Source organism: Coregonus clupeaformis, chromosome 28, assembly GCF_020615455.1.
Source record: "Coregonus clupeaformis isolate EN_2021a chromosome 28, ASM2061545v1, whole genome shotgun sequence".
NCBI classification, from domain to species: Eukaryota; Metazoa; Chordata; class Actinopteri; order Salmoniformes; family Salmonidae; genus Coregonus; species Coregonus clupeaformis.
The window spans coordinates 26,889,534-26,915,928 of record NC_059219.1 but is presented as its reverse complement, the minus strand read 5'-3'; the positions used below and the strand labels follow the sequence as shown (position 1 = coordinate 26,915,928).

At 44.4% G+C, this 26,395-nt stretch overlaps 1 protein-coding gene across 1 annotated transcript in view; it reads left to right on the top strand.

The window, feature by feature from the left end:
* Positions 1–26,395, top strand: part of LOC121543400 (protein O-mannosyl-transferase TMTC2) — an 88,997-nt gene that overhangs the window by 56,192 nt on the left and 6,410 nt on the right. The window contains exons 3-11 of the mRNA XM_041853236.2: positions 3,822–4,725; positions 5,046–5,160; positions 8,603–8,688; positions 9,773–9,957; positions 10,318–10,396; positions 13,190–13,311; positions 22,310–22,391; positions 23,923–24,037; positions 26,015–26,078. Of these exons, the coding sequence (XP_041709170.1) occupies positions 3,822–4,725; positions 5,046–5,160; positions 8,603–8,688; positions 9,773–9,957; positions 10,318–10,396; positions 13,190–13,311; positions 22,310–22,391; positions 23,923–24,037; positions 26,015–26,078 (1,752 nt within the window). The remainder of the gene's footprint in view (positions 1–3,821; positions 4,726–5,045; positions 5,161–8,602; positions 8,689–9,772; positions 9,958–10,317; positions 10,397–13,189; positions 13,312–22,309; positions 22,392–23,922; positions 24,038–26,014; positions 26,079–26,395) is intronic.

The window sequence follows — 26,395 nt, the reverse complement described above, 5'->3', positions numbered from 1 at the left end:
GTTCCCAGAAAAATTATAATAATCTGAGATGGAGCCAGACTGAATTTTTCATTCAGCATTTTCCGCAGACAAGAGGAACAAGACGATCCCATCAATAAGCTCATCTCCTCTGTGTGAAAATACATAGCCTCTTCCTTTCTGTGTCTGCGTTCTGGTTCAGAAATCAATATCCAATTCTTCCCTCTGATTTTCTTACTCCCCTTCAGCCCAAAAATCTCCCCGGTCGTATTGGATATCTTTCCACAAAAAGAGAAGACTGAAAACACAGATTTTCTGTAATTGGTTTATCTCACAGTCACATGTACCTCATCTCAGAGGAAATCTTCTCCTCCTCTGAGAGACGAAATTGTCTCAAACTCTCAGTTCTGAAGTGAAGCCCAACAAATGAACCATGTCTATAGTCCAGGACAAGTCAATGCTAATAAACTCCTTACACACTAGTAGGGTCATAACCTTCGCTGAGCAGGACTATTTGAAAATAGTTTCTCTCTGAGCTCTCTGTTGAGAGTTAACTAGGGCTATGTTTATGTGCTTATGAATATATTTGATTTGATTTTATATACTGAATGGACGTTAGTTCCAGCTGAACTGTAGGCCCCTAACACTTTTAAAGAGGATTTTCTCTGTTTACAGTTTGGAGCACAATGACATTGTTTGAGAAATAATCCATCAGGTTTAAACTGTACAACATCATTCTTTGGGAATGAGACTAACTCCCTTTTCATACTATCGTGCCAACCGGGCGAAATTGTGCTGGCACTGATCATTTCTGTTTACATTGTCCTTTGCAGCATGACAACTGCAACTATGGTGGATGTGTGACCAGTGCAGTACAGCTTGGCTCGGCATGGCTCGGTGCAGTTTAGGAGTGTGAAACGTGAATGAGAACCAGAGACCTAGGCTGTGCAGCTTCCTGGCTGCCTGTGTCATGCTGGGGATAACACTCTTACTCAGTCTACTCATCTCTGTGGAGCTCTTACAGATGTTTTTATATTTACTTTGTAACCTAGTTTAAAGTAGGGTGCAACCTAGGGCTGTAATTGCGAAACAGCCTGAAATGTTCAAAGGCCTGGTGAGATTTAGATGAAAACACTTACACACACAGACACACAGACACACACACAGCCCTCATGCCACCCCCACAGGTTCAGCCAGAGTTCACTGGAGGCTGGTGTGTGGATGGAAGCCACAGTCTCTGCCTGTACAGGAGGAAGAAGAGAAAACTCCCTGGTCTCTGTCTGGATAGTAGGAAGACTCATCCCGTCGGCCAATAAATATTTTAAAAGGCGTTCATACTGATTTATCCAAATTAATTCAATTTCTTCGTTAGACCATCAGACCAACAGATGATAATCAACTGGATTACGAGATAACAATACATCATAAGGGGGCCATGCGTGCTCATGACAAGTCTTACAATGCATTCGAACTGCATCATTTTGCGTTATACCTGCAGGCTTGAAGTAAAGTGTTACCCAAACTTTCTCCTGAGACAGAGCAATATGTTCTGTTCAACTGGTATCTGTGTTAATACATTCCTTTCACAGCTGCCTTCTCTCTCTTCCGGAGGGCGGGGACCCATAAGTCTAGACAGATGTGATGTAATTAGCCAGAATCGAGGAGGTGACCGGACAACCTTCGGTAACCATAGCAACGGTAACTCTAGACTTTAAAGTTTTGCTGACCTGTCCAGAGGAGAGGGCATCTAGTCACTAGGTGTATGAGTCAGAGTGCAGATCTAGGATCAGGTTCCTCCGTGTCCATCTAATCTTATTCATTATGATATAAAAGACTAAACTGATCAGCACTCCTACTCTGAATATGGGCCCAGGAGTGTGACCCTGTGAAACAAAGTGAAATCATATTTGAGCTATTCTCTACTTATCATATAGTTGTCCCCTGGCTGCTTTCTTTTTCTGCCTTTTTTGCTTCGGGTAGTACTCTAATCTATGCATCAAAAAATACAATTCCCAGATTTTTATGAGCCTAACATGCCAAAAAAGGTCTTAATTCCAATGCCAGATATGTATTCATAAAGCCATTAGGAACTGTAAAAATAGCAAACAATCTCTCTTGAAGTCCATTTTCCTCTGAGAAGTTCATCAGGGGATCGCTTTGTAACATTTGGCAGTTGTAATGAAGTTTTGAAGTTACTCGTCCTAGTCTAACTACAGTAACGTCCCTCATGGAGCTGAAAGCTGAACGTGTTGACAGGCCAGTGAAAGGTGTTGTGTGACGGAGGACCATTTAATAGGGAACCTGATGCCATTCATGCTACGGCATTAATACTCTTATAGCTGTAAACAGCATCTACATACCAACACAGTGAGCTCTAAGCTGATTAAAAGTCACACTCCACTCTACTGAAATGGGCAAACAATCCGAACCAGGCCCTCCCCGCTCTGCTTCTCCCAGCATACATTAGGGCTGCATCTGACATGGCACCCTATTCCCTACTCTATGTATGGATTAGCGTGCCTACTCTATGCAGGGTTTAGGGTGCCATTTTGGACCTACCCTAGGCCTGAGTTGTTTAGTCAAATTGCACTCAAGTGACTTAGCTAGTCTAAACACATAGCCTATTTTGGCATACAAGACACCATACTACAATACATGGAAGGATCTGTTCTATATCACATTCGGAGGCATTACTTTGCAGGTAGATGGATAGATGGAATAAGAATGAGAGAAACACAGTGCAGGTCTTTGCCAAACAGCCATGATGTCATCGTATGCAGTTGGTAGTAGGGTCCAGTGTCGTGGTCTAATGGTCACGTATAGTAGGTACTCTGTTTATTTGACATTACTTTATTGGGGCAAAGGAAACTGTTAAAAAGTCCACTGGCACCAGTGCGCCAAAATCAACATTTTAGAGGTCAATTGATAGAAAGGAGTGCGTGGGGAATGGTGAGGTAGTGGTTTTCTTAGCTTGTTAATTCACAAATGAAAGGGAATTTATGGAAATGTATATTTTAATGTACATAGGCCTAACTGTAATTAATGTAGGTATGAGCTTAGCATACATTTTCGGCATTACATTGAGTTCCACAGCATTATATTGGGCAGATGTTCACCTGGAATTGCCCTAGCCTACCAGTATTTCTCATCGCACCGTCAAACGAGAAGAATCCTAGTCCTTTAGGGCATTATTCTATTAAATCAAACTGAAACCTATGAATAGAGGTGACACCAACATGGAGGGTAATTCGATAAAGAATATATTTTCTGATGAATGTGAAGTGTTAATATAAGTGCTCTAAAACCCCCATTTAGTCTCTCACTGCTATCAATGCTTCATTTCTCTAAAAATGCTTTCTGTGTTTGTGTAGCAACATAGCCATATTATTTCTGGCCATTGTAGATACTTTTTTTTAGAGGACTTGCCAATAATACACAGAGCACTTGGCTGTGTCAATTGCGCATGAACACGGCTTTTGCCCTGGGCAGCTTTTGCAAAAACATTCCTACCATTTCATTCCTCATTTCTAAACAGTTCTATTCTTGAAATTCCTTGCGATGTGAAATCATAGAGGTTATCGACCTTTCACATGGTCGAGATAAATGAATACACACCAAATCAACCAAAACCAGTAGCTTCTGTGTTAAAGAAAATATCTACAACTATGTCTTGTAGATTTTACTTAGTATCAGCCCAGTAAACAATTGATAGTTACCAATGCATTCCCAGAACGCTAGCAGGAACGTTTTGAGAATGCTAAAATGGCAATTTTTCTCAAAGTTCCCTGAAATTTGGACAGAAGTTCCAGGGTAGTTCCCATAACATTCCTATAATGTTGTCTAATGTTTTCTCTCTCCTACAGAAGAGGAACACCACTATACTGCTGAGTCTGAGTGTGTTGGTCTCCTGGGGCGTGCTTCTCCTGGCTGCTCGTCTCTACTGGATGGGTAACAAGCCCCCCAACTTCTCCAACTCCGACAACCCGGCGGCTGACTCTCCGCACCTCCTCACGAGAACTCTGACCTTCCTCTACCTGCCCGCCGCCAATGCCTGGCTCCTACTATGCCCTGACCAGCTCAGCTTCGATTGGTCCATGGATGCTCTACCGTTAATCAAGACCTTTGTTGATTGGAGGAACCTTCACACTGTGGCCTTCTATGCTGGATTAGCTCTCCTGGCTTGGTTTGGCCTCCGTAGCAGTAGCAGCCCCGCCTCCAAGGCCAAGGAGACCAATGGGAAAGCTCACTTGGCGAACGGGAAGGCCCTCACCAACGGGCACAGCTACCATCCTCCAGACGGCAACCACAACAACCACAAGATAAACTCAGAGCAGGGCTCTCCAAAGACCAATTGGAAAACCACCCTCAACGGGAATGGGTTCACCAAACCCTACCACTGTTCCCCTCGGACCACCCACCCCTCCCTCCCCTCTCTTGCCACCCTGCCCTCCACGGAGAACGTTGTGGTCTTCTCCCTGGGCCTACTCTCGCTGCCCTTCCTCCCGGCCACAAACCTGTTCTTCTACGTGGGGTTCGTGGTGGCCGAGCGGCTGCTGTACATACCCAGCATGGGCTTCTGTCTGCTGGTGGCAGTGGGGGCCCGGGCCCTGTACGTCAGGCTGAGGACCAGGGGCCCCAGGGTCGTGCTACTGGGTCTGTTTGCGGGCCTGGTGCTGCTATATGGCATCAAGACGGTGCTGAGGAACAGGGACTGGAGCAACGAGGAGATGCTCTACAAGTCAGGGATCAGTGTTAACCCCGCTAAAGGTAGAGTGGAGGAGGCTGTTGACTAACCAACACATTCTGGAATATGGGCCTTTGGTTTGGTACTTTAGTCCCACTGTGATAAATTTAGGCCTGAGAATTACATCACTCTCATGTAGATTAGAAAATGTTTCAGTACTTAATTCTTCTAGGTCCAGGACTAGGCTTAATCTATGGCTGTGAAACTGGCCCATAAAGAATAAAGTATATGTAATAAATGATTTGTAATCTTTCCTCGTTAATGCAAAACTTGCCAAACCTCAAGATCTTTCCATTACACAATACCAGTATGCCCTTGACTGACACCTGTCTTTATTTGTTAGCATGGGGCAACCTGGGAAACGTCCTGAAGAACCAGGGCAAGATGGCCGAGGCAGAGAGGGCGTACCGGAATGCCCTGTACTACCGGGGAAACATGGCAGACATGCTGTATAATCTGTGAGTGTGAGACATGTCATCTCTGCCATTCTCCACTACCTCAACGAGGATGAAGGACCATGAGAGCTATCATCCATCAGTACTGCTTAGACAGACAGGTAGAAAAAGAACAGGGGAGAGGCGAGAGAGAGAGAGAGAGAGAGAGAGAGAGAGAGAGAGAGAGAGAGAGAGAGAGAGAGAGAGAGAGAGAGAGAGAGAGAGAGAGAGAGAGAGAGAGAGAAGTGGAGAAACAGAGAGAGCGCTAGAGAGAAAGGAGAGAAAGAGAGAGAATTCACAAAATGGGACAAACATCAAATTGAGACTCTGCATGCAGAATTCTGCTAAAATATCCTCTGTGTACAACGAAAAACACCAAATAATGCATGCAGAGCAGAATTAGGCAGATACCCGCTAATGATCAAAATCCAGAAAAGAGCCGTTCAATTCTATAACCACTTAAAAGGAAGCAATTCCCAAACCTTCCATAACAAAGCCATCACCCACAGAGAGATGAACCTGGAGAAGAGTCCCCTAAGCAAGCTGGTCCTGGGGCTCTGTTCACAAACACAAACCGACCCCACAGAGCCCCAGGACAACAACAACAACAACACAATTAGACCCAACCAAATCATGAGAAAACAAAAAGAGAATTACTTGACACATTGGAAAGAATTAACAAAAGAACTGAGCAAACTAGAATGCTATTTGGCCCTAAACAGAGAGTACACAGTGGCAGAATACCTGACCACTGTGACTGACCCAAACTTAAAGAAAAGTTTGACTATGTACAGACTCAGTGAGCATAGCCTTGCTGTTGAGAAAGGCCGCCGTAGGCAGACCTGGCTCTCAAGAGAAGACAGGATATGTGCACACTGCCCACAAAATGAGGTGGAAACTGAGCTGCACTTCCTAACCTCCTGCCAAATGTATGACCATATTAGAGACACATATTTCCCTCAGATTACAGAGATCCACAAAGAATTTGAAGACAAACCCAATTTTGATAAACTCCCTTATCTACTGGGTGAAATATCACTGTGTGCCATCACAGCAGCAATATTTGTGACCTGTTGCCACAAGAAAAGGGCAACCAGTGAAGAACAAACACCATTGTAAATACAACCCATATTTATGTTTATTTATTTTCCCATTTATACTTTAACTATTTCCACATTGTTACAACACTGTACAGTGAGGGAAAAAAGTATTTGATCCCCTGCTGATTTTGTACGTTTGCCCACTGACAAAGAAATGATCAGTCTATAATTTTAATGGTAGGTTTATTTGAACAGTGAGAGACAGAATAACAACAAAAAAATCCAGAAAAACACATGTCAAAAATGTTATAAATTGATTTGCATTTTAATGAGGGAAATAAGTATTTGACCCCTCTGCAAAACATGACTTAGTACTTGGTTGCAAAACCCTTGTTGGCAATCACAGAGGTCAGATGTTTCTTGTAGTTGGCCACCAGGTTTGCACACATCTCAGGAGAGATTTTGTTCCACTCCTCTTTGCAGATCTTCTCCAAGTCATTAAAGTTTCGAGGCTGACGTTTGGCAACTCGAACCTTCAGCTCCCTCCACAGATTTTCTATGGGATTAAGGTCTGGAGACTGGCTAGGCCACTCCAGGACCTTAATGTGCTTCTTCTTGAGCCACTCCTTTGTTGCCTTGGCCGTGTGTTTTGGGTCATTGTCATGCTGGAATACCCATCCACGACCCATTTTCAATGCCCTGGCTGAGGGAAAGAGGTTCTCACCCAAGATTTGACGGTACATGGCCCGTCCATCGTCCCTTTGATGCGGTGAAGTTGTCTTGTCCCCTTAGCAGAAAAACACCCCCAAAGCATAATGTTTCCACCTCCATGTTTGACGGTGTGGATGGCGTTCTTGGGGTCATAGGCAGCATTCCTCCTCCTCCAAACACGGCGAGTTGAGTTGATGCCAAAGAGCTCCATTTTGGTCTCATCTGACCACAACACTTTCACCCAGTTCTCCTCTGAATCATTCAGATGTTCATTGGCAAACTTCAGACGGCCCTGTATATGTGCTTTCTTGAGCAGGGGGACCTTGCGGGCGCTGCAGGATTTCAGTCCTTCACGGCGTAGTGTGTTACCAATTGTTTTCTTGGTGACTATGGTCCCAGCTGCCTTGAGATCATTGACAAGATTCTCCCGTGTAGTTCTGGGCTGATTCCTCACCGTTCTCATGATCGTTGCAACTCCACGAGGTGAGATCTTGCATGGAGCCCCAGGCCGAGGGAGATTGACAGTTATTTTGTGTTTCTTCCATTTGCGAATAATCGCACCAACTGTTGTCACCTTCTCACCAAGCTGTTTGGCGATGGTCTTGTAGCCCATTCCAGCCTTGTGTAGGTCTACAATCTTGTCCCTGACATCCTTGGAGAGCTCTTTGGTCTTGGCCATGGTGGAGAGTTTGGAATCTGATTGATTGATTGCTTCTGTGGGCAGGTGTCTTTTATATAGATAACAAACTGAGATTAGGAGCACTCCCTTTAAGCGTGTGCTCCTAATCTCAGCTCATTACCTGTATAAAAGACACTTGGGAGCCAGAAATCTTTCTGATTGAGAGGGGTCAAATACTTCCCTCATTAAAATGCAAATCAATTTATAACATTTTTGACATGCGTTTTTCTGGATGTATTTGTTGTTATTCTGTCTCTCACTGTTCAAATAAACCTACCATTCAAATTATAGACTGATCATTTCTTTGTCAGTGGGCAAACGTACAAAATCAGCAGGGGATCAAATACTTTTTTCCCTCACAGTATATATACATAATATGACATTTGAAATGTCTTTATTCTTTTGGAACTTCTGAGTGTAATATTTACTGTTAATATTTATTGTTTAATTCACTTTTGTTTACTATCTACTTCACTTGCTTTGGCAATGTTAACATACGTCTCCCATGCCAATAAAGCCCTTAAATTGAAATTGAATTGAATTGAGAGAGAGAGAGAGAGGAAATGGGTTGTTGTATCCCCAGAGGGTGACAGTGATTTCATTAATCATGATTTGCGGGGCTCGGGGAGAACATGAAGGCACTTCTAATACCCACAATAACCCTCCGAGTGTCAAAGGTGCCAAGCCTCATAACCGGCCAACATTTCCCACTCTCTCTACTCCCTGCCCACCTGTCAAGAAACAGGAGGAGTCAGCTTTGTGAACGAACACATTTCTGTGTTTACGTGTCACTCCTTTAATGAAGGTGACGTTCGGAAATTACAGATGGTTAACAAATAAACCGAATGAGGGCCCGAGGGGTCACTCATAGTTCTTTTTTTCCCTGTCACTTATCACTGTCTAATGTTAGGCTGCAATTAGATTTAAAACCAAAACAGTCAGAGTTGCCACATGGTTTCCCTGATTGCCCTGTAGACCCCTCTCTCCTCTGTGTCATTCTACCATAACTCTGGACCTGTCCTCTTCTTTCCACCAGGGGTTTGCTGCTACAAGAGAACCACAGGTCCTCAGAGGCAATGCATTACTATAAGCTGGCCATTGGGAGCAGGCCAACTCTGGCATGTAAGTATTGCTAAGAGGCCATTTCCTAAAATGACGTATTGCAGGGCTGAAGTGATTGCGATCGGGGCCGGCCGGTGGAGATGAGAGGAGTTGATACGTGACCTGCCTAATGGGTTGTCTCTGGCTTTGTTTAATCGAATTAAATGAATTGAATGTTACATTCAGGTTTTAATCACGGCCCAGTGTTAATGCTGAAATAGTCGTTCTGTATGCGTCTGTCTGGCCCATTTCAGAGCCTATTTCAGAGGCCTATCGGACCGTTTCAGCCGACAGTCTAATGGAAGTAAATCTCACTCTTGACTGCTCGCGTATGTAATGCGTAGACATATTTCACTGTATCAGACCCTAGCAGAGGACGGGAAAAGCAGGGGATTTAGGTTGCATGAGTTAGTTAGTTCATTCTTCAATTTTTCTCCTCAACCTCTCTTTCAACCTCTCTGCACTCTACCCACACACTCACACATACTACACTGACACTCCAACACACACACACACAAAACACAAGCATATTGACGCCACACACACATAAACACTTACACGTAGACACACTTTTACACTCTTCACATGCACTGCTCTGTTTATTATCTATCCTGATTGCATAGTCACTTTTACCCCTACCTACATGTACAGATTACCTCAACTACCTCAACTACCTCATACCCCTGCAAATTGACTGGGTACCGATAATCCTTGTATTCAGCCTCGTTATTGGTATTTTATTTTATTTCACTTTTTTCTTCTTATTATTTGCAAAACAAAAGAAGTTCCTATATTTGAACTCTGCATTGTTGGGAAATGGCTTGTAAGTAAGCGTTTCAAGGTAAAGTCTACACCTGTTGTATTCGGCGCAGTGACAAATAAAATGTGATTTGTTTTCCTCTTTCCCTAAACCTTTTCCCTGCTTTTATCTATCCCCTCTGTTTCTCAATTTATACCCCCCCCTGCTCTAATCCTCCTCCTCTGCCCCCTCTCTTACCCCTTTTCTCATCCTCTGCCTTCTCTCTCCCTCATTCCTCTTCCTCATCCTCCCTTTCCCCCTCTGTTCCTCCTCCGCCCCCTCTCTCCCCCTCTCGTCACCCCACAGCGGCCTACTTGAACACGGGCATCATCCTGATGAACCAGGGCGGTCTGGAGGAGGCCAAGAGGACCTTTGTAACCTGCGCTGAGATCCCAGACGAGAACCTGAAGGACCCCCACACCCACAAGAGCTCCGTCACCAGCTGCCTGTACAACCTGGGCAAGCTTCTCCATGAGCAGGGCCTGCAGGAGGTATGCTACTACAGTACAGTGGGGCCAGGGCAGTGGCTGAGACGTAGAAATGCAATGGATAGAATGTATACAGCGAATGTAGATCGATAGCATACTGTGGTAGTGTACTTGCACTCTCGAGTTTCCGGAGACTAGCTGTCTGAAAACTTGCTTTAGCTTGCGGCCTTGGCTTTATATAAGCTCAGCAACTGCTTAACTCTTCATCTATGACAAAAGGACTCAGAGACAACTAAAGACTCGTTATATTCCTGAAGCCCTTTTCATTAGACAGTGAGGAAGAGGCTTTGTGGATGGTAACACTGATGAAACACACTATGACTAACTGCCCTCTCCCCTCCTCCTCCTCCCCATCTATGACAGGAGGCTCTGTCTGTCTATAAAGAAGCGGTACAGAAAATGCCTAGGCAGTTTGCACCTCAGAGTCTCTACAACATGATGGGTGAGCAGGAAACCATTTATTTTTTCACAAATATTTGTATTGGATTTTCCCCCCAGCTCTAGTCAGCAAGTTCAATACATATGGCACTTTACAAAACAAATGCAGTTCATACATTCTCATAGATCAGGGGTACTCAACTCTTACCCTACGAGGTCCAGAGCCTGCTAGTTTTCTGTTCTTCCTGATAATTAATTGCACACACCTGGTGTCCCAGGTCTAAATCACTCCCTGATTAGAGGGGAACAATGAAAAAATGCAAGAGTTGAGTTTGAGGGTCATATATCATAATGTATTGTTAACATCCTAGAACAGGGTTCTTCAATTCCGGTCCTGGAGGGCCGAAACACTTCTGTTTTTTATTTCTACCTGGTAGTTAATTGCACTCACCTGGTGTCCCAGGTCTGAATTAGCCCCTGATTAGAAGGAGAGGATGGAAAACAGAGGTGTTTCGGCCCTCCAGGACCAGAATTGAAGGACCCTGTCCTAGAATATGGGAAAGGGAAGGAAGGAGTAAAGGTGAGCATTTTCTAAAGATGGACATATGTTCAAGCATCCCCCGGACACAGACCAAGCTCAGCCACGGGCTGAAAAGCCCAATTAAAGTTTCCAGTGAAAGTGCTTCCCAGCCCAGGGCCAGGACCAATTAATGTCTGTGAGACCGTTTCTGTTTCCTACCCCAGCTCATCATATCACTCTCCACTCTACCATCACTCTACCCTAGATCACTCGCCACTCGACCATCACTCAACCCTAGATCACTCTTCACTCTACCCTAGATCACTCTCCACTCTACCATCACTCTACCCTAGATCACTCTCCACTCTACCATCACTCTACCCTAGATCACTCTCCACTCTACCATCACTCAACCCTAGATCACTATCCACTCTACCATCACTCAACCCTAGATCACTCTCCACTCTACCATCACTCTACCCTAGATCACTCTCCACTCTACCATCACTCTACCCTAGATCACTCTCCACTCTACCATCACTCAACCCTAGATCACTCTCCACTCTACCATAACTCTACCCTAGATCACTCTCCACTCTACCATCACTCTACCCTAGATCACTCTCCACTCTACCATCACTCAACCCTAGATCACTCTTCACTCTACCCTAGATCACTCTCCACTCTACCATCACTCAACCCTAGATCACTCTCCACTCTACCATCACTCAACCCTAGATCACTCTTCACTCTACCCTAGATCACTCTCCACTCTACCATCACTCTACCGTAGATCACTCTCCACTCTACCATCACTCAACCCTAGATCACTCTCCACTCTACCATCACTCAAACCTAGATCACTCTCCACTCTACCCTAGATCACTCTCCACTCTACCATCACTCAACCCTAGATCACTCTTCACTCTACCCTAGATCACTCTCCACTCTACCATCACTCAACCCTAGATCACTCTCCACTCTACCATCACTCTACCCTAGATCACTCTCCACTCTACCATCACTCTACCCTAGATCACTCTCCACTCTACTATCACTGTCTAGCACAGTGTTCTGCAGGGCTGACAGTCAGGAATTGAAATGGAATTGACAGGTATCTCTGGTATTCTGTTCAAGAGGGAGCAACTAATTCATCCTCTGAGCTAGATTTAGTTTGACAGTCAATCTGGAGCCATGTCAGGCTTTTGACTTAGCCAATGACTGAAGGTGAAAAGCCAGGTAGTGACAACAGCTTCGCCGCGTGACGGGGAAGACTTGGCACAGGGAGACGACTTTAATCATCCAAATATCCTTCTTAATTCCCACCTATCATATACGATAATTCTCCTCATCTTTGATTCATGTAACTGAGGAATATGTGTTTAGAATGACTCATTCTAGTGGTAGTAGAACCACCTGCTTAAGGTCTTCAGTTTCCAAAACTAAAAAAGAGGTTTCTCAATATTATCTCATGAAATGAGGCTATTTGATGTGCTTTAAGCAGATAACATCGGTTTATTTTGATTTATTTTATTTAACCTTTATTTAACTAGGTTTAATTCCATTCCAACACCACTGCTCCTAAATATGTATGCAATCCTAATGTAGATGTGTAACAAAGAGAATTCTAACTAAGCTGGCTATAATAAGTAATGTCCCATGTTGTGTTATTCTAACACTAATTACATTATTAGAAGCCCTTCCTGATTGTATGGTTGAGATTGCCGTTCCGTGTCGGCAACATTCTTTTGATGACGCATGGTGCGGGCCTGAAAAGATGGAGAATGTTTGTTCAGGTGAGAGGGGGTCTGTCATCTGGGCCCTGGGGAGCGGCGCTCACTGCGCTGGGATCAGATCTGGGATTCTCACGGCTTTGAGATCAGAGACATTCTCAGAGAGAAACTGGTCACGTTCCAACTGAAATTGGTGTCAGGGGATTAATTTAACGGAGGAACATTTCTTTTTATTGGTGGAATTACGTGTGTTTTTAGGAATGGAGGGCTGGAAATGGGTCGGGCTCCATCTGTCTTGTTATCAGCCGTGCACCTGTTGGAGATCTATTATAACACTCTTATCTATTCATCAGTCACTGGGAAGCACTGGAACATTTCATCATTCATATCATAAGTCCCATTTAGATAGAAACATCAGTCACAAAACTCATCATACTACAATATGTCTCTAATACTTTGTCTTCCTCTTATTATAAAGTGGCAGAGAAGGTGTTGAGGTTATGGTTCTGTGTATGACCCCTTCCCTCTGACCTCTGAATGTTGACCCCTCATACTGAAGGAGAGGCCGTATCGCCCCTGACCTATGACCTTTGACCCCTAACAGGAGAGGCCTACATGAGGCTGAATAGGCTGGAGGAGGCGGGCCACTGGTACAGGGAGTCGCTGAGGGCCAAGCCGGATCACATCCCCGCCCACCTGACCTACGGGAAACTCCTGTCCATCATTGTAAGTCCCTCCTCTACTACTAACCTCTATATGTCACTAGGGGTGTGCTCAGTTAGCAAAAGAGAGTAGTCACACATACTGTGTTTTATTTGCAGTGTGTTTAAAAATATATACACTGCTCAAAAAAATAAAGGGAACACTTAAACAACACAATGTAACTCCAAGTCAATCACACTTCTGTGAAATCAAACTGTCCACTTAGGAAACAACACTGATTGACAATACATTTCACATGCTGTTGTGCAAATGGAATAGACAACAGGTGGAAATTATAGGCAATTAGCAAGACACCCCCAATAAAAGACTGGTTTTGCAGTTGGTGACCACAGACCACTTCTCAGTTCCTATGCTTCCTGGCTGATGTTTTGGTCACTTTTGAATGCTGGCGGTGCTTTCACTCTAGTGGTAGCATGAGACGGAGTCTACAACCCACACAAGTGGCTCAGGTAGTGCAGCTCATCCAGGATGGCACATCAATGCGAGCTGTGGCAAGAAGGTTTGCTGTGTCTGTCAGCGTAGTGTCCAGAGCATGGAGGCGCTACCAGGAGACAGGCCAGTACATCAGGAGACGTGGAGGAGGCCGTAGGAGGGTAACAACCCAGCAGCAGGACTGCTACCTCCGCCTTTGTGCAAGGAGGAGCAGGAGGAGCACTGCCAGAGCCCTGCAAAATGACCTCCAGAAGGCCACAAATGTGCATGTGTCTGCTCAAACGGTCAGAAACAGACTCCATGAGGGTGGTATGAGGGCCCGACGTCCACAGGTGGGGGGTTTTGCTTACAGCCCAACACCGTGCAGGACGTTTGGCATTTGCCAGAGAACACCAAGATTGGCAAATTCGCCACTGGCGCCCTGTGCTCTTCACAGATGAAAGCAGGTTCACACTGAGCACATGTGACAGACGTGACAGAGTCTGGAGACGCCGTGGAGAACGTTCTGCTGCCTGCAACATCCTCCAGCATGACCGGTTTGGCGGTGGGTCAGTCATGATGTGGGGTGGCATTTCTTTGGGGGGCCGCACAGCCCTCCATGTGCTCGCCAGAGGTAGCCTGACTGCCATTAGGTACCGAGATGAGATCCTCAGACCCCTTGTGAGACCATATGCTGGTGCGGTTGGCCCTGGGTTCCTCCTAATGCAAGACAATGCTAGACCTCATGTGGCTGGTGTGTGTCAGCAGTTCCTGCAAGAGGAAGGCATTGATGCTATGGACTGGCCTGCCCGTTCCCCAGACCTGAATCCAATTGAGCACATCTGGGACATCATGTCTCGCTCCATCCACCAACGCCACGTTGCACCACAGACTGTCCAGGAGTTGGCGGATGCTTTAGTCCAGGTCTGGGAGGAGATCCCTCAGGAGACCATCCGCCACCTCATCAGGAGCATGCCCAGGCGTTGTAGGGAGGTCATACAAGCACGTGGAGGCCACACACACTACTGAGCCTCATTTTGACTTGTTTTAAGGACATTACATCAAAGTTGGATCAGCCTGTAGTGTGGTTTCCACTTTAATTTTGAGGGTGACTCCAAATTCAGACCTCCATGGGTTGATACATTTGATTTCCATTGATAATTTTTGTGTGATTTTGTTGTCAGCACATTCAACTATGTAAAGAAAAAAGTATTTAATAAGATTATTTCATTCATTCAGATCTAGGATGTGTTATTTTAGTGTTCCCTTTATTTTTTTGAGCAGTGTATAATTGTGACCTAGTATTGATTCCGTGCTCTTTTAAGGATCCTATTCTGGATGTTCCATGTTCAACCTTTGATATTGAACACTGCAGTGTTGAGGATGAGCTCAAAGATTGAATCCGCAGTAGGGGGAAACAGAGCCCCTGTCATTGTTATTATTTTTGTTTTGTTGACAAGCAGAGGTGAGGAGTACCGCGCATCCCCAAAAAATCTGTACATATGCTGCTGTTCTATCACGCATGCAATGATGTCTGAGGGGAAAACAGTGCTAGTTGTTTACAGTAACTTCTTTGTTGTTGTAATATTATAAACGGACGTGGCTGTTTCACCTTTAAGGATTACAGCTTAAAGTAACAATTTCACTGTAATGTTTACACCTGTTGTATCCTGTGCACATGACTTGATTTGAAGCTGGCTGTTGCTTCTCACATTGAAAAGGTTTAAAATATTACGAACGGTTTCCTCACAATTCTGAGTTTTATCCCCAAAAAATTTACAGAAGATAGCCCTATTTGGTAAAAGACCAAGTCCATATAATGGCAAGAACAGCTGAAATAAGCAAAGAGAAATGACAGTCCATCATTACTTTAAGACATGAAGGTCAGTCAATACGGAAAATGTCAAGAACTTTGAACGTTTCTTCAGGTGCAGTCGCAAAAACCATCAAGCGCTATGATGAAACTGGCTCTCATGAGGGTCGCCACAGGAATGGAAGACCCAGAGTTACCTCTGCTGCAGAGGATAAGTTCATTAGAGTTAACTGCACCTCAGATTGCAGCCCAAATAAATGCTTCACAGAGTTCAAGTAACAGACACATCTCAACATCAACTATTCAGAGGAGACTGTGTGAATCAGGCCTTCATGGTCGAATTGCTGCAAAGAAACCACTACTAAAGGACACAAATAAGAAGAAGAGACTTGATTGGGCCAAGAAACACGAGCAATGGACATTAGACCAATGGGAATTTGTAATTTGGTCTGGAGTCCAAATTTGAGATTTTTGGTTCCAACCGCTGTGGCTTTGTGAGACGCGCTGTGGGTGAACGGATGATCTCTGCATGTGTATTTTCCACCGTAAAGCATGGAGGAGGAGGTGTGATGTTGTGGGGGTGCTTTGCTGGTGACACTGTCTGTGATCTATTTAGAATTCAAGGCACACTTAACCAGCATGGCTACCACAGCATTCTGCAGCGATACGCCATCCCATCTGGTTTGGGCTTAGTGGGACTATCATTTGTTTTTCAACAGGACAATGACCCAACACACCTCCAGGCTGTGTAAGGGCTATTTTACCAAGAAGGAGAGTGATGGAGTGCTGCATCAGAAGACCTGGTCTCCACAATCTCCCGACCTCAACCAAATTGAGATGGTTTGGGATGAGTCGGACCGCAGAGTGAAGGAAAAGCAGCCAACAAGTGCTCGGCATATGTGGGAACTCCTTCAAGACTGTTGGAAAAGCATTCCAGGTGAAGCTGGTTGAGAGAATGCCAAGAGTGTGCAAAGCTGTCATCAAGGCAAAGGGTGGCTATTTGAAGAATATCAAATATCAAATATATTTTGATTTGTTTAACACTTTTTTGGTTACTACATGATTCCTTATTTCATAGTTTTGATGTCTTCACTATTATTCTACAATGTAGAAAATAGTCAAAATAAAGAAAAACCCTTGAATGAGTAGGTGTTCTAAAACTTTTGACCGGTAGTGTACATTCATAAATCATATAAAAGACATTGCATAAATACCTAGTTGTACTGTATATGTAAAATATAGAAATGTTACATTGCCATGGAAACCATATGATTACAATCCCAAAGAGACATACCAAATAAATTCAAATAAAATGTTATTCATCACATGCGCCAAATACAATTGGTGTAGACGTTACAGTGAAATGCTTGCTTACGAACCTTTCCCAACGATGCAGAGTAAAAAAATTAAAATAAATTAGTAACTAAAACGAGGAAAAAAATGTAATCCACAAGAATAGAGCTATATACAGGGAGTACGAGTACCAGATCAATGTGGAGCTATATACAGGGAGTACGAGTACCAGATCAATGTGGAGCTATATACAGGGAGTACCAGTACCAGATCAATGTGGAGCTATATACAGGGAGTACCAGGACCAGATCAATGTGGAGCTACATACAGAATAAGCCCTTAACTTCTTCTCACTCTCTTTCAAAGACAGGTTTAAAGGAAATGCGGCTCGCTCATACCACACAGGCACACACACACCCATACACACACACACTCTCACCAAGCGATAACTAGTCGAGCAGGTAGGCACTGTGAGTTCTCAGAATGAAGCCACGCCTTAAATCGTTTGCATGGTGCCACCCTCAAGGGGGGTTTCCATGGTGGCAGTGTTGTGAGGTTCTTTGCATACAGACCGTGGCTGCAGATCAGATTTTTTCAGGAACTTTAGTCGCCGACTAATGATTCCGAAGCTTCTGCGCATGTGCGGATGACGTTCTGCGCATTTGTAAATTTTCAACTTTACGCGTAGAGAACAGGCTACTCAGGTGAATGGTGCTTGTTTAATAAAGTTAGATCAAAGCTGAATTAATGTCTGCAACATCACATAATGATAGTATTCTACATAACAGAACCGGATATAATAGCATAGTATTATGTTACTGTAAGACAAAAACACCACCACGTTCAATCGTAAAGGATAATTCTTCAAGTTTTACCGGTGAAACGCCCATGCAGCATCTACATACCAACCATTGGATCTTGATCATTTTCATGAGGATATGCATTTAGATCTTCTTGAGTTATACAGTGTTGTCTCGAAGTAGCCTACAGTGTTGTTTTGAACGATGTACAGTGAGTGAATTTTAGAGCAGATGGTGTTAATAAGCTGTCACATAGACTACCTGTGTATATATGGTGTTAATAAGCTGTCACATAGACTACCTGTGTATATATGGTGTTAATAAGCTGTCACATAGACTACCTGTGTATATATGGTGTTAATAAGCTGTCACATAGACTACCTGTCTATTTTGCCTGGTGGCACACTTTTTGCCACATGAGAGAAAAATGCGGTGGTGTCTTACAGTAACATAATACTATGCTATTATAGCTGATTCTGTTACGTAGAATACTATTATTATGTGATCTTGCAGACATTGATTCAGCTTTGATCTAACTTTATTAAACAAGCACCATTCACCTCAGTAGCCTGTTCTCTACGCGTAAAGTAGAAAATATACGCATGCGCAGAACGTCATTCGCACATGCGCAGAAGCATCAGGATCATTGATATAAAATACCAAGCAACAACAAAAGCCTCACCCAAAATGGAGTGAAATGGACAAGAACTTGAACTTGTCCAATAGGAAGCTAATTTTTACACAACCTTGTTAACCAATAGGGCTATATAATATAGCCTATATTGTATACACTGAGTGTACAAAACATTAGGAACATCTTCCTAATATTGAGTTGCACCCCCACTTTTGCCCTCAGAACAGCCTCAATTTGTCGGGGCATGGACTCTACAAGGTGTCGAAAGAGTTCCACAGGGATGCTGGCCATGTTGACTCCAGTGTGTCAAGTTGGCTGGATGTCCTTTGGGTGGTGGACCATTCTTGATACACACAGGAAACTGTTGAGCGTGAAAAAAACAGCAGTGTTGCAGTTCTTGACACACTCAAACCGGTGCACCTGGCACCTACTACCATACCCCGTTCAAAGGCACTTACAATTTTTGTCTTGCCCATTCACCCTCTGAATGGCACACATACACAATCCATGTCTCAGTTGTCTCAAGGCTTAAATATCCTTCTTTAACCTGTCTCCTCCCCTTCATCTACACTGATTGAAGAGGATTTAAGAAGTGACATCAATACGGGATCATAGCTTGCACCTGGTTTCACCTAGTCAGTCTGTCATGGAAAGAACAGGTGTTTCTAATGTAGGTACTGTTAATCATTAGGCTACAACACTTTCATGAAGTTAGTTAGCAGATAGAAAAACGTTCTACAGCTATACTGGAAATGTCCTCTAACATCATTGCCGTTATCATTAATGTAGCTACAACCTGCCTCTATTCTAATCCATTCACTTCACTCCTTGTCCTCCAGTGTCCTTCCTGACTGTCCACACAATCTCAAATAGGCTTTGGCTCACACAAAGCGTGATGAAGCAAAGCAAACTTTTATCTTGGTAATAATCACAGTAGTTACGTATAGTTAGACCTAGGCCCCGAGGGCTGATGAATATTGAGTGAGTTTGGGCCCGGCCAGTTCATCCCATTGATTTCTCAGTCTGAGCCAGAGGAGTTGTGATCATTGTAGAAAGCCTTGGAGTTGATAGAACAAGAATGAGCTGCATGTTAAGCAGACAGCAGCCCAGAAGCCTTTTTGGAGTTATTATTGAACCTTGACTGGTAAATTAATGCTTTTGTCTTTGGTGGCCTAAAGGAAAAAGACACGTAGAATAATGGTATGCAAATGCTGGATATTTTTTATGTTAGACTAATTGCAGTATTTTGAGATATTTTAGATAAAATAGCACAGAGACAAACTTCTGCCACTATAAACTTTGTTGATACGATACCAAGGAGACAATGGATTGAGGAGTCATTATTTTCTTAGGGTACAAGCTTAGAAAAACAGACCTGTCAAACTATCAGGCTCTCCACTGGATGTGTGGTTGTCGCAAGGTCACAGCCATAGGGAATGTATTTGTGGGGAGTCCTGTGTGTGCATGTGTGTGTGTGTGTGTGCGTGCATGGACGCGTGTACGCTCACATGCATGCATGTGACATTATTAAATGTGTGGGGGGTTTTGAAGTGCTCCAGCCAGGCCTGCTGGGTCCAGTAATTCCTTCCCAGACTTCTCCCCCACAGGTTTGGTTGTTTTTTCTGAGGTGCACCCTCCTCCCCCTCCATCCACCTCTCTCATCTACACTGTTTTGGAGAGAGAAAAACCAGTGCGTGACAACATGTGTTCACAGCTGACTTGGGTTAGTTAGGAGGACGTTATGGAGAGGAACCCTGTTAGAACCCACTGAAGCAGTCCTGCTGAGCCCTTGTGAGGAGTTTGACCTTCTGTCCTTCTCTTTCTACAGCCTGAGGTAACTGAGGTACTAGGAATTACTAGGAATCCACAGGCTAGAGGAGGTTTTGCTCTGCAGCGCCAACATCATCCATCCCATCTCTCCTTCTATCCTCCTTACTGATATCAGAGGGGTTACAGCTACAGCTGCACCCCTAGGGGTCCGGTCTGGGCTGAGGAAGGGTCTCGCTCCCAAACTCACTCATTTCCCCTTTTCCTAATCTGATTTGAGTTCCATTCCCCCAAACCCCCACCCCCAGTCGCCCCAGGTTCAGACCCGAGTCACCCCAGCGCAGCTGGACATCTGCTGGGTCCCCCAGGTCCCTACAACCGGGGCCCTGAGCCACGAGTGGCCCCTCATAACAGAGCCCTTCAACAACAGGAGATTGGGACATGACCAGACCCGGGACAATGGGCCGCCGGACAGGACTTAATGCAATTACCCCACTTCCTTATTAAATCACTCAATCAGGGAGAGATTTTGGTCCGTCTTGCCACGGCGGAGCTAAGTATTGATAATGCAGCAGGCTCATAAGGAGTCAACCGGCTCGGGGAAAGGGTCAAAGTGTCAAAGTGTCAAACTCAAGTCCCGCCTCACCCTCCGTTTCACCCTGATGTGTACTGTAGTACAATATGTGACTTCACTGTTTCATTCGTTCAGAGTCATTGTACTTTAATGGGGTTAGTGAGGTTGTATAGATTTGTGGGTCGTCCTTCGTTCAGTTTGGCTTTGAACTCTTCATTCACAGTAACCAGGTTAGAGTCTAGACTGAGGCTGCGTCTGAAATGGCACCATATTCCCGAGATAGTGCACTACTTTTGACCAGGGCCTTTCTTTAGGACACAGCTAGACATGACCAGAAGAGCCCTATTCCGCCTGGTAACCACCAGTTCCTCTCTCAGATCATCTCCCTTGGACATACATCACAGGAGAGTGTCGCCAGGCGGATGATTACACAGTGCAGTGCAGAGTCCTGCCGTGTCCTGCCAAGAGCTAGGCACCGCTCTCTGTTGGAGGGCCTCTCTCCCGTTGCAGCATGGGAGAGTTGTGGTCGGCCGGCGCTGATGTGATTTACAAGCTCTGTGGCTGGCTACACTCGGAGCCGGCGCTAACGCTAACTTTTAAAGCCCTCTGTGGCTGCTACACTCAGAGCTGCCGGCGCTAACGCTAACCGCTAAAGCCAATTGAGGCCGACTACTCCCTCCCCAGACAGGCTCGAAAACGCTAGATAAGAGGAAAAAATAGGGTCGGAGGAATGAAAAAACAATAACCTAGCGTTATTTCATGTACATTTAACATTACGCATCTCTCGCAATCCTCCAAATGCGATACTTCCAAGTCCATTGAATGACCACAATATTTTGTTCAACAGTCTGACGCTGTGGCTGGGAAAATGCTTAATTGAGCAGAAAAGAAAGCCAGGTAAAATATCACATGAAGTCATCTGGACAATTGGTTATCTTCTTCTTCTTCTTCTTCTTTCATTTAGAACGAACCCGGGCATGAGAAATAGCTAATGAACCAAACCTAATATCCCTGGTCCACTTATTCTATTGCCAATATGGAAGCAATCAGTGTTGAAGCGTGAACAATGGGGGGGGGGGGAAGGACCGTACACACAGAGGCAGCGGTATCGCTTTCAGTTTGTTGCGTGGCTATAGTGCGATACACATTCTCTGACTGAGCAAAAGTTATATTGTGACACACACACACACACACACTCTGCTGCTGGGGGAAAAGGGGGTTTGGAGTGTTCTCTATGGACTACAGTTCCCTGGTTACAGCTGAGGCCCCGCTATCACGTGTCAACTCATGCATGAAAGCGTAGGAAAATAATCTGTAGCAGATGCTGAGTAAACTCAAATGATTGTTGTTGCCCTGCAGTATATGGTGATTGTTTGAAACAACCTGGCACATCACGGGCATATGGAACGGTTGCTCAAATTTACTGCTGATTTCCCTGTCCGCATTTCAACTGTGAAATATTTGCTAAATTTAATTTACGAGGAGAGTGGGTGGTTTCTGATTTCTCCTGCATGTTCAATCTTCTACCTAATGGCAACTCACGTCTGTTTTGGTTTTTGAGTAAATCTAATTGCAGCCGCACAATTACGCCCGTGCCAGAAATAAGAACCACTGCGAGAGCTCGAACATCAGCTAAATCGCAATTAATGACTGAGGACGACTTGTAACATCTACAGTAGCTAATCAAACATTCCTGTTTTATCTCCTAGGGGCAGAAGACTAAGGCAGAGAGTTACTATCGAAGGGCCATTCAGCTGGACCCTTCCAAAGGAAACTGTTACATGCATTATGGTAAGTACCAGAACTATTATGTCCTCGTATGAAGTACAGGCACAGTCCTTCATTTGAGCCAGATCCTGCCAGAACAGGAACCGGCACCTCTCCATTTGGGACTGTTTCGTTCCGGAACTAATTTGGCCGGATCCGGTACCTCTCATGGCATGAAAATTAATTGTCACTTTTTGCAATGTACAAATTCAAATAAAAGCGATCAAAGTTTATTCGAGTTGCCTCCCCCCAAAAAACGTGAAAAAGTTGTGCCTGATATTCTACTAGTTGATTCAGGTTGCACCGGCCCGGGCTTACAGTATGGTTTGTGCATCATTGCAACCTATGTTTGAGACCTATGTTTGAGACCTATGTTTGAGCCCAACTCGTGGCTGTGTGAGATGCGTGCCTGTATCTCTCACAGAACTAGAATGAGATTAACTTTCTATGATCTCTTTCTCTCTCTACTCTGATAGACATGAGCCTGCAACTCTCATCTCTCCAACGTTGCACTTCCTCATTTATACGCAAAGGGTTCTGGATGAGCACCTCCAATAAATTGAAATAGATTTGCCAAAGTTATAGAATTACTGCTGTCTGTTCAGAAATAAATGATATAATTCAGAATAGCCTACTACACCATGAGAAGGCCTATCATTTAGCCACAGAGGATCAATAGCTTCTTTTAAAAAAATAGCCTAGCTGTGGATTGTGTGTAGCCCAATAACAAGGCATAACCTACAGTCGAGAACGCGCGGCAAATCTGTCAGTGAACAGCATGCAGACAAAACAGGCCTTTCACAATATTTCTAATACAATCGTGGGAAAACACAGGTTTGAAAGCAAATGGCTCCTGCTGAAAAGAGAGGACTCTAATATGTTAAGTGTAAAAAACACCTCCCGAGTGGCACAGTGGTCTAAGGCACTGCATCGCAGTGCTAGCTGTGCCACTAGAGATCCTGGTTAGAATCCAGGCTCTGTTGTAGTCGGCTGCGACTGGGAGACCCATGGGGCGGTGCACAATTGGCCCAGTGTCGTCCAGGGTAGGGGAGGGAATGGCTGGCAGGGATGTAGCTCCGTTGGTAGAGCATGGCATTTGCAACGCCAGGGTTGTGGGTTTGATTCCCACGGGGAATCAGCTGGGCTTCCACAAATCACTGAGCATGACAAAAACCATCAGTCTCTCTCTCCTCTCTTCCTCACTCTGTCCTTTCTGTCCTTCTCTCTGCCCTGTCCCCTGAACCCATCTTTTTGCTTTCTCTTTTTCCTTTCTTTCTTTCTTTCTTTCTTTCTTTCTTTCTTTCTTTCTTTCTTTCTTTCTTTCTTTCTTTCTTTCTTTCTTTCTTTCTTTCTTTCTTTCTTTCTTTCTTTCTTTCTTTCTTTCTTTCTTTCTTCCCCATCCCATTTCTTCTGCCTCGTTGTCTCACTGTCTCCCTCTCTTTCCCCTTTTCTTAATTTGTCTCCGTCACTCTCTCCCTCTCCCTTTATCTCTTTCCCTCTCTTTCTTACTCTGTCTCTGTTTCTTTCTCCATCTTTCTCTCTCTCTGATGGACAGGCCAGTTTCTGCTGGAGCAGTCTCGTCTGGCGGAGGCAGCAGAGATGGCAGAGAGAGCTGCAGATCTGGACAGCTCAGAGTTTGACGTGGTCTTCAGCGCCGCTCACATGCTCAGGTGGGTGTGACGGCGTATAAAAACATTATTACAGTGTTTAAAGAGCGCCTGGTATTTCGCAAATGCTGCCCAATCATACCTTGACTAGTATCAATCAAATGTGTTTATAAAGCCCATTTTACATCCGCAGTTGTCACAAGGTGCTTTGCCTAGACTCCAAAGAGCAGAATTAGAAGCCCAGTAGGTAAGAACAACTCCCTATAAATAAGAAACTTAGAGAGGAACCAGGCTCTGAGAGGAGGCCCAACCTCACTACAGTAGAATAATGGAAAATACACTACTGCATTTCCATACAATACTGTAGGTCTTCAGTACATGTAGATTTTCTGTTGGATATATTCAGATGTCTTATTCATGAATATAGCACAAGGTGTCTCTGAAGGTTATTACTTTGGTGATAGAGAGTTGGTTGCCAAGGTATTTCATCATTCACGACTTAATCAATATTGCATTGTGCCCGCTAACACACTCAAAGATACTTCAGATCTGAAGTCTAATACGATAATGGAAGTTTGCATGGAACGATCCATTTTAAGTAATTTGTATATGGTTCAACTAGTTTTATACTTAATATACAACACATGGAAACAGCGGTTGTAGTTTTGATTCATGCTAGTGACTTTTCAGTCCAAGGCTTGTAAAGAAACCCAGGCATACCTCGGGAGAATTGGCCATTCTGCTTGGCAAGTGTGCGCACAGACAGCACATACGTTTTATACGTTTGAAATAGGGGACTGCAAATCCTCTCAACTCACTGCAACTCTAGGAAGTATTGGAAATGACGTCTCTTAATTCCTTTTTGCTCTACATATCTGGAAAAGTAATTGAAGCTACAGCGTCCTTCATCCAAAGTGCAGCTCTGCGGCGGATTTGAGAGTTATAAGTCGACTGCTCAGCCAGGGTAGCGCTGCTTGGATGCGGAGAGTAAAAACTGAGAGACAAATCGTCTTATTCTGGCCCTCTTAGATATAAGCCAACTGTATAAAAGAAAAACACCATGACATATTCACTCAACTAATCCTGTAATAAGACAGTCTTATGGCTGTGCTGACACGTTCTGATACAGACCTGTCTTTGGGTGTATTAATGCTGGTCAAAATGCACCTCTTACTCTCTGTTCTGTAGGGCAAATAAATAACTATTTGACACCTTGAATGCCACCAAATTATTGTCAACGTCAAACATTAGACTGGGAAAACGTACTTTGTTGTTCTGAAACTCAGTGACCATTTCTCTTCATCCAGACCGTAGTAGTGGTTTGCCATATCCTTGTACCCTCTATGGCTCTTTTTGACAGAGACCAATAAGGTAGCACCAGGTTTTGACCCATGCAAATCAAATTCAAAAGTCCTTACCTGTTGCACAGTGTCAGCGTTTCCTTCTCTTTGAAGAATTCAAACTCCAGATTCTCCCAACATCGTAGATTGCGTAGATTATCTTAGATGCAGTGGGAAACACCAGCACCAAGAGGGCAAGGAGGAAATGAAAGACGTTGTTGTGGTGAAAATGGATCTGAAGAGTCAGGCATGAACTTGAGATGAATGGAATGATGAAGCACCACTAGCTAGTATTCTCAAGGCATACTTTCCTTTATGCAAAGTCAATAGAGACATATTTCCCTGAGTCACACACCTTATGAATATGTGTACCTGTGTCTGGAAAGATGTCTGCCTTTATCTGAATAGCGTTAACATATTAAGTGCTGTTAGTATCATCTTACAAATAAATATATGCAGCATAGTGTTTCAGAGTCATTTGAGGGAGTATTTTTCAGCATCAAAGTGCCCTCAGGATCGCAATACTGTATGACACCAAATGGGCAATATTTCAATTCCAATGAAAGAATGCTTCTCTCCAATACTTAACTCCTTCTGCCATCATGTCACTGTAATACTGTCAGACTCTGTGTAAGCCATGCGTCCTCTTTCCATGCCTCTCTCTCTCCCTCCTCTATCCCTTTCCCTATCCCCTCTCCAGACAGGCCAGTCTAAACCAGGCAGCAGAGCGGCATTATGAGCGAGCGGCAAACCTCAGACCAGACGTGAGTACCTTGGCCTAATGGGCCTTTCTTACTCAAACTGATTTGCACGCACACACACACTCCACCATTACACACAATCAGCCCTAGTCCGGCATGGCTGCTCCATCAATGCCTCCCATTGTCTGTTAGAACCAGAGAGCTGGATCTGGGTCCCTGTGATTCTATGGTTGGAGAGAAAGGTAGATCTCTCTTTCTCTGCAGCACATCAATCAGTCCCTTCAAAGGGAGTGGACGGCATGGTGGAGTGCTATGAGAGTCGTAAGGACTTGTGTGTTTTTGTCACGTTGCCACGCTCACTGACTTATGCGCCATTTGGA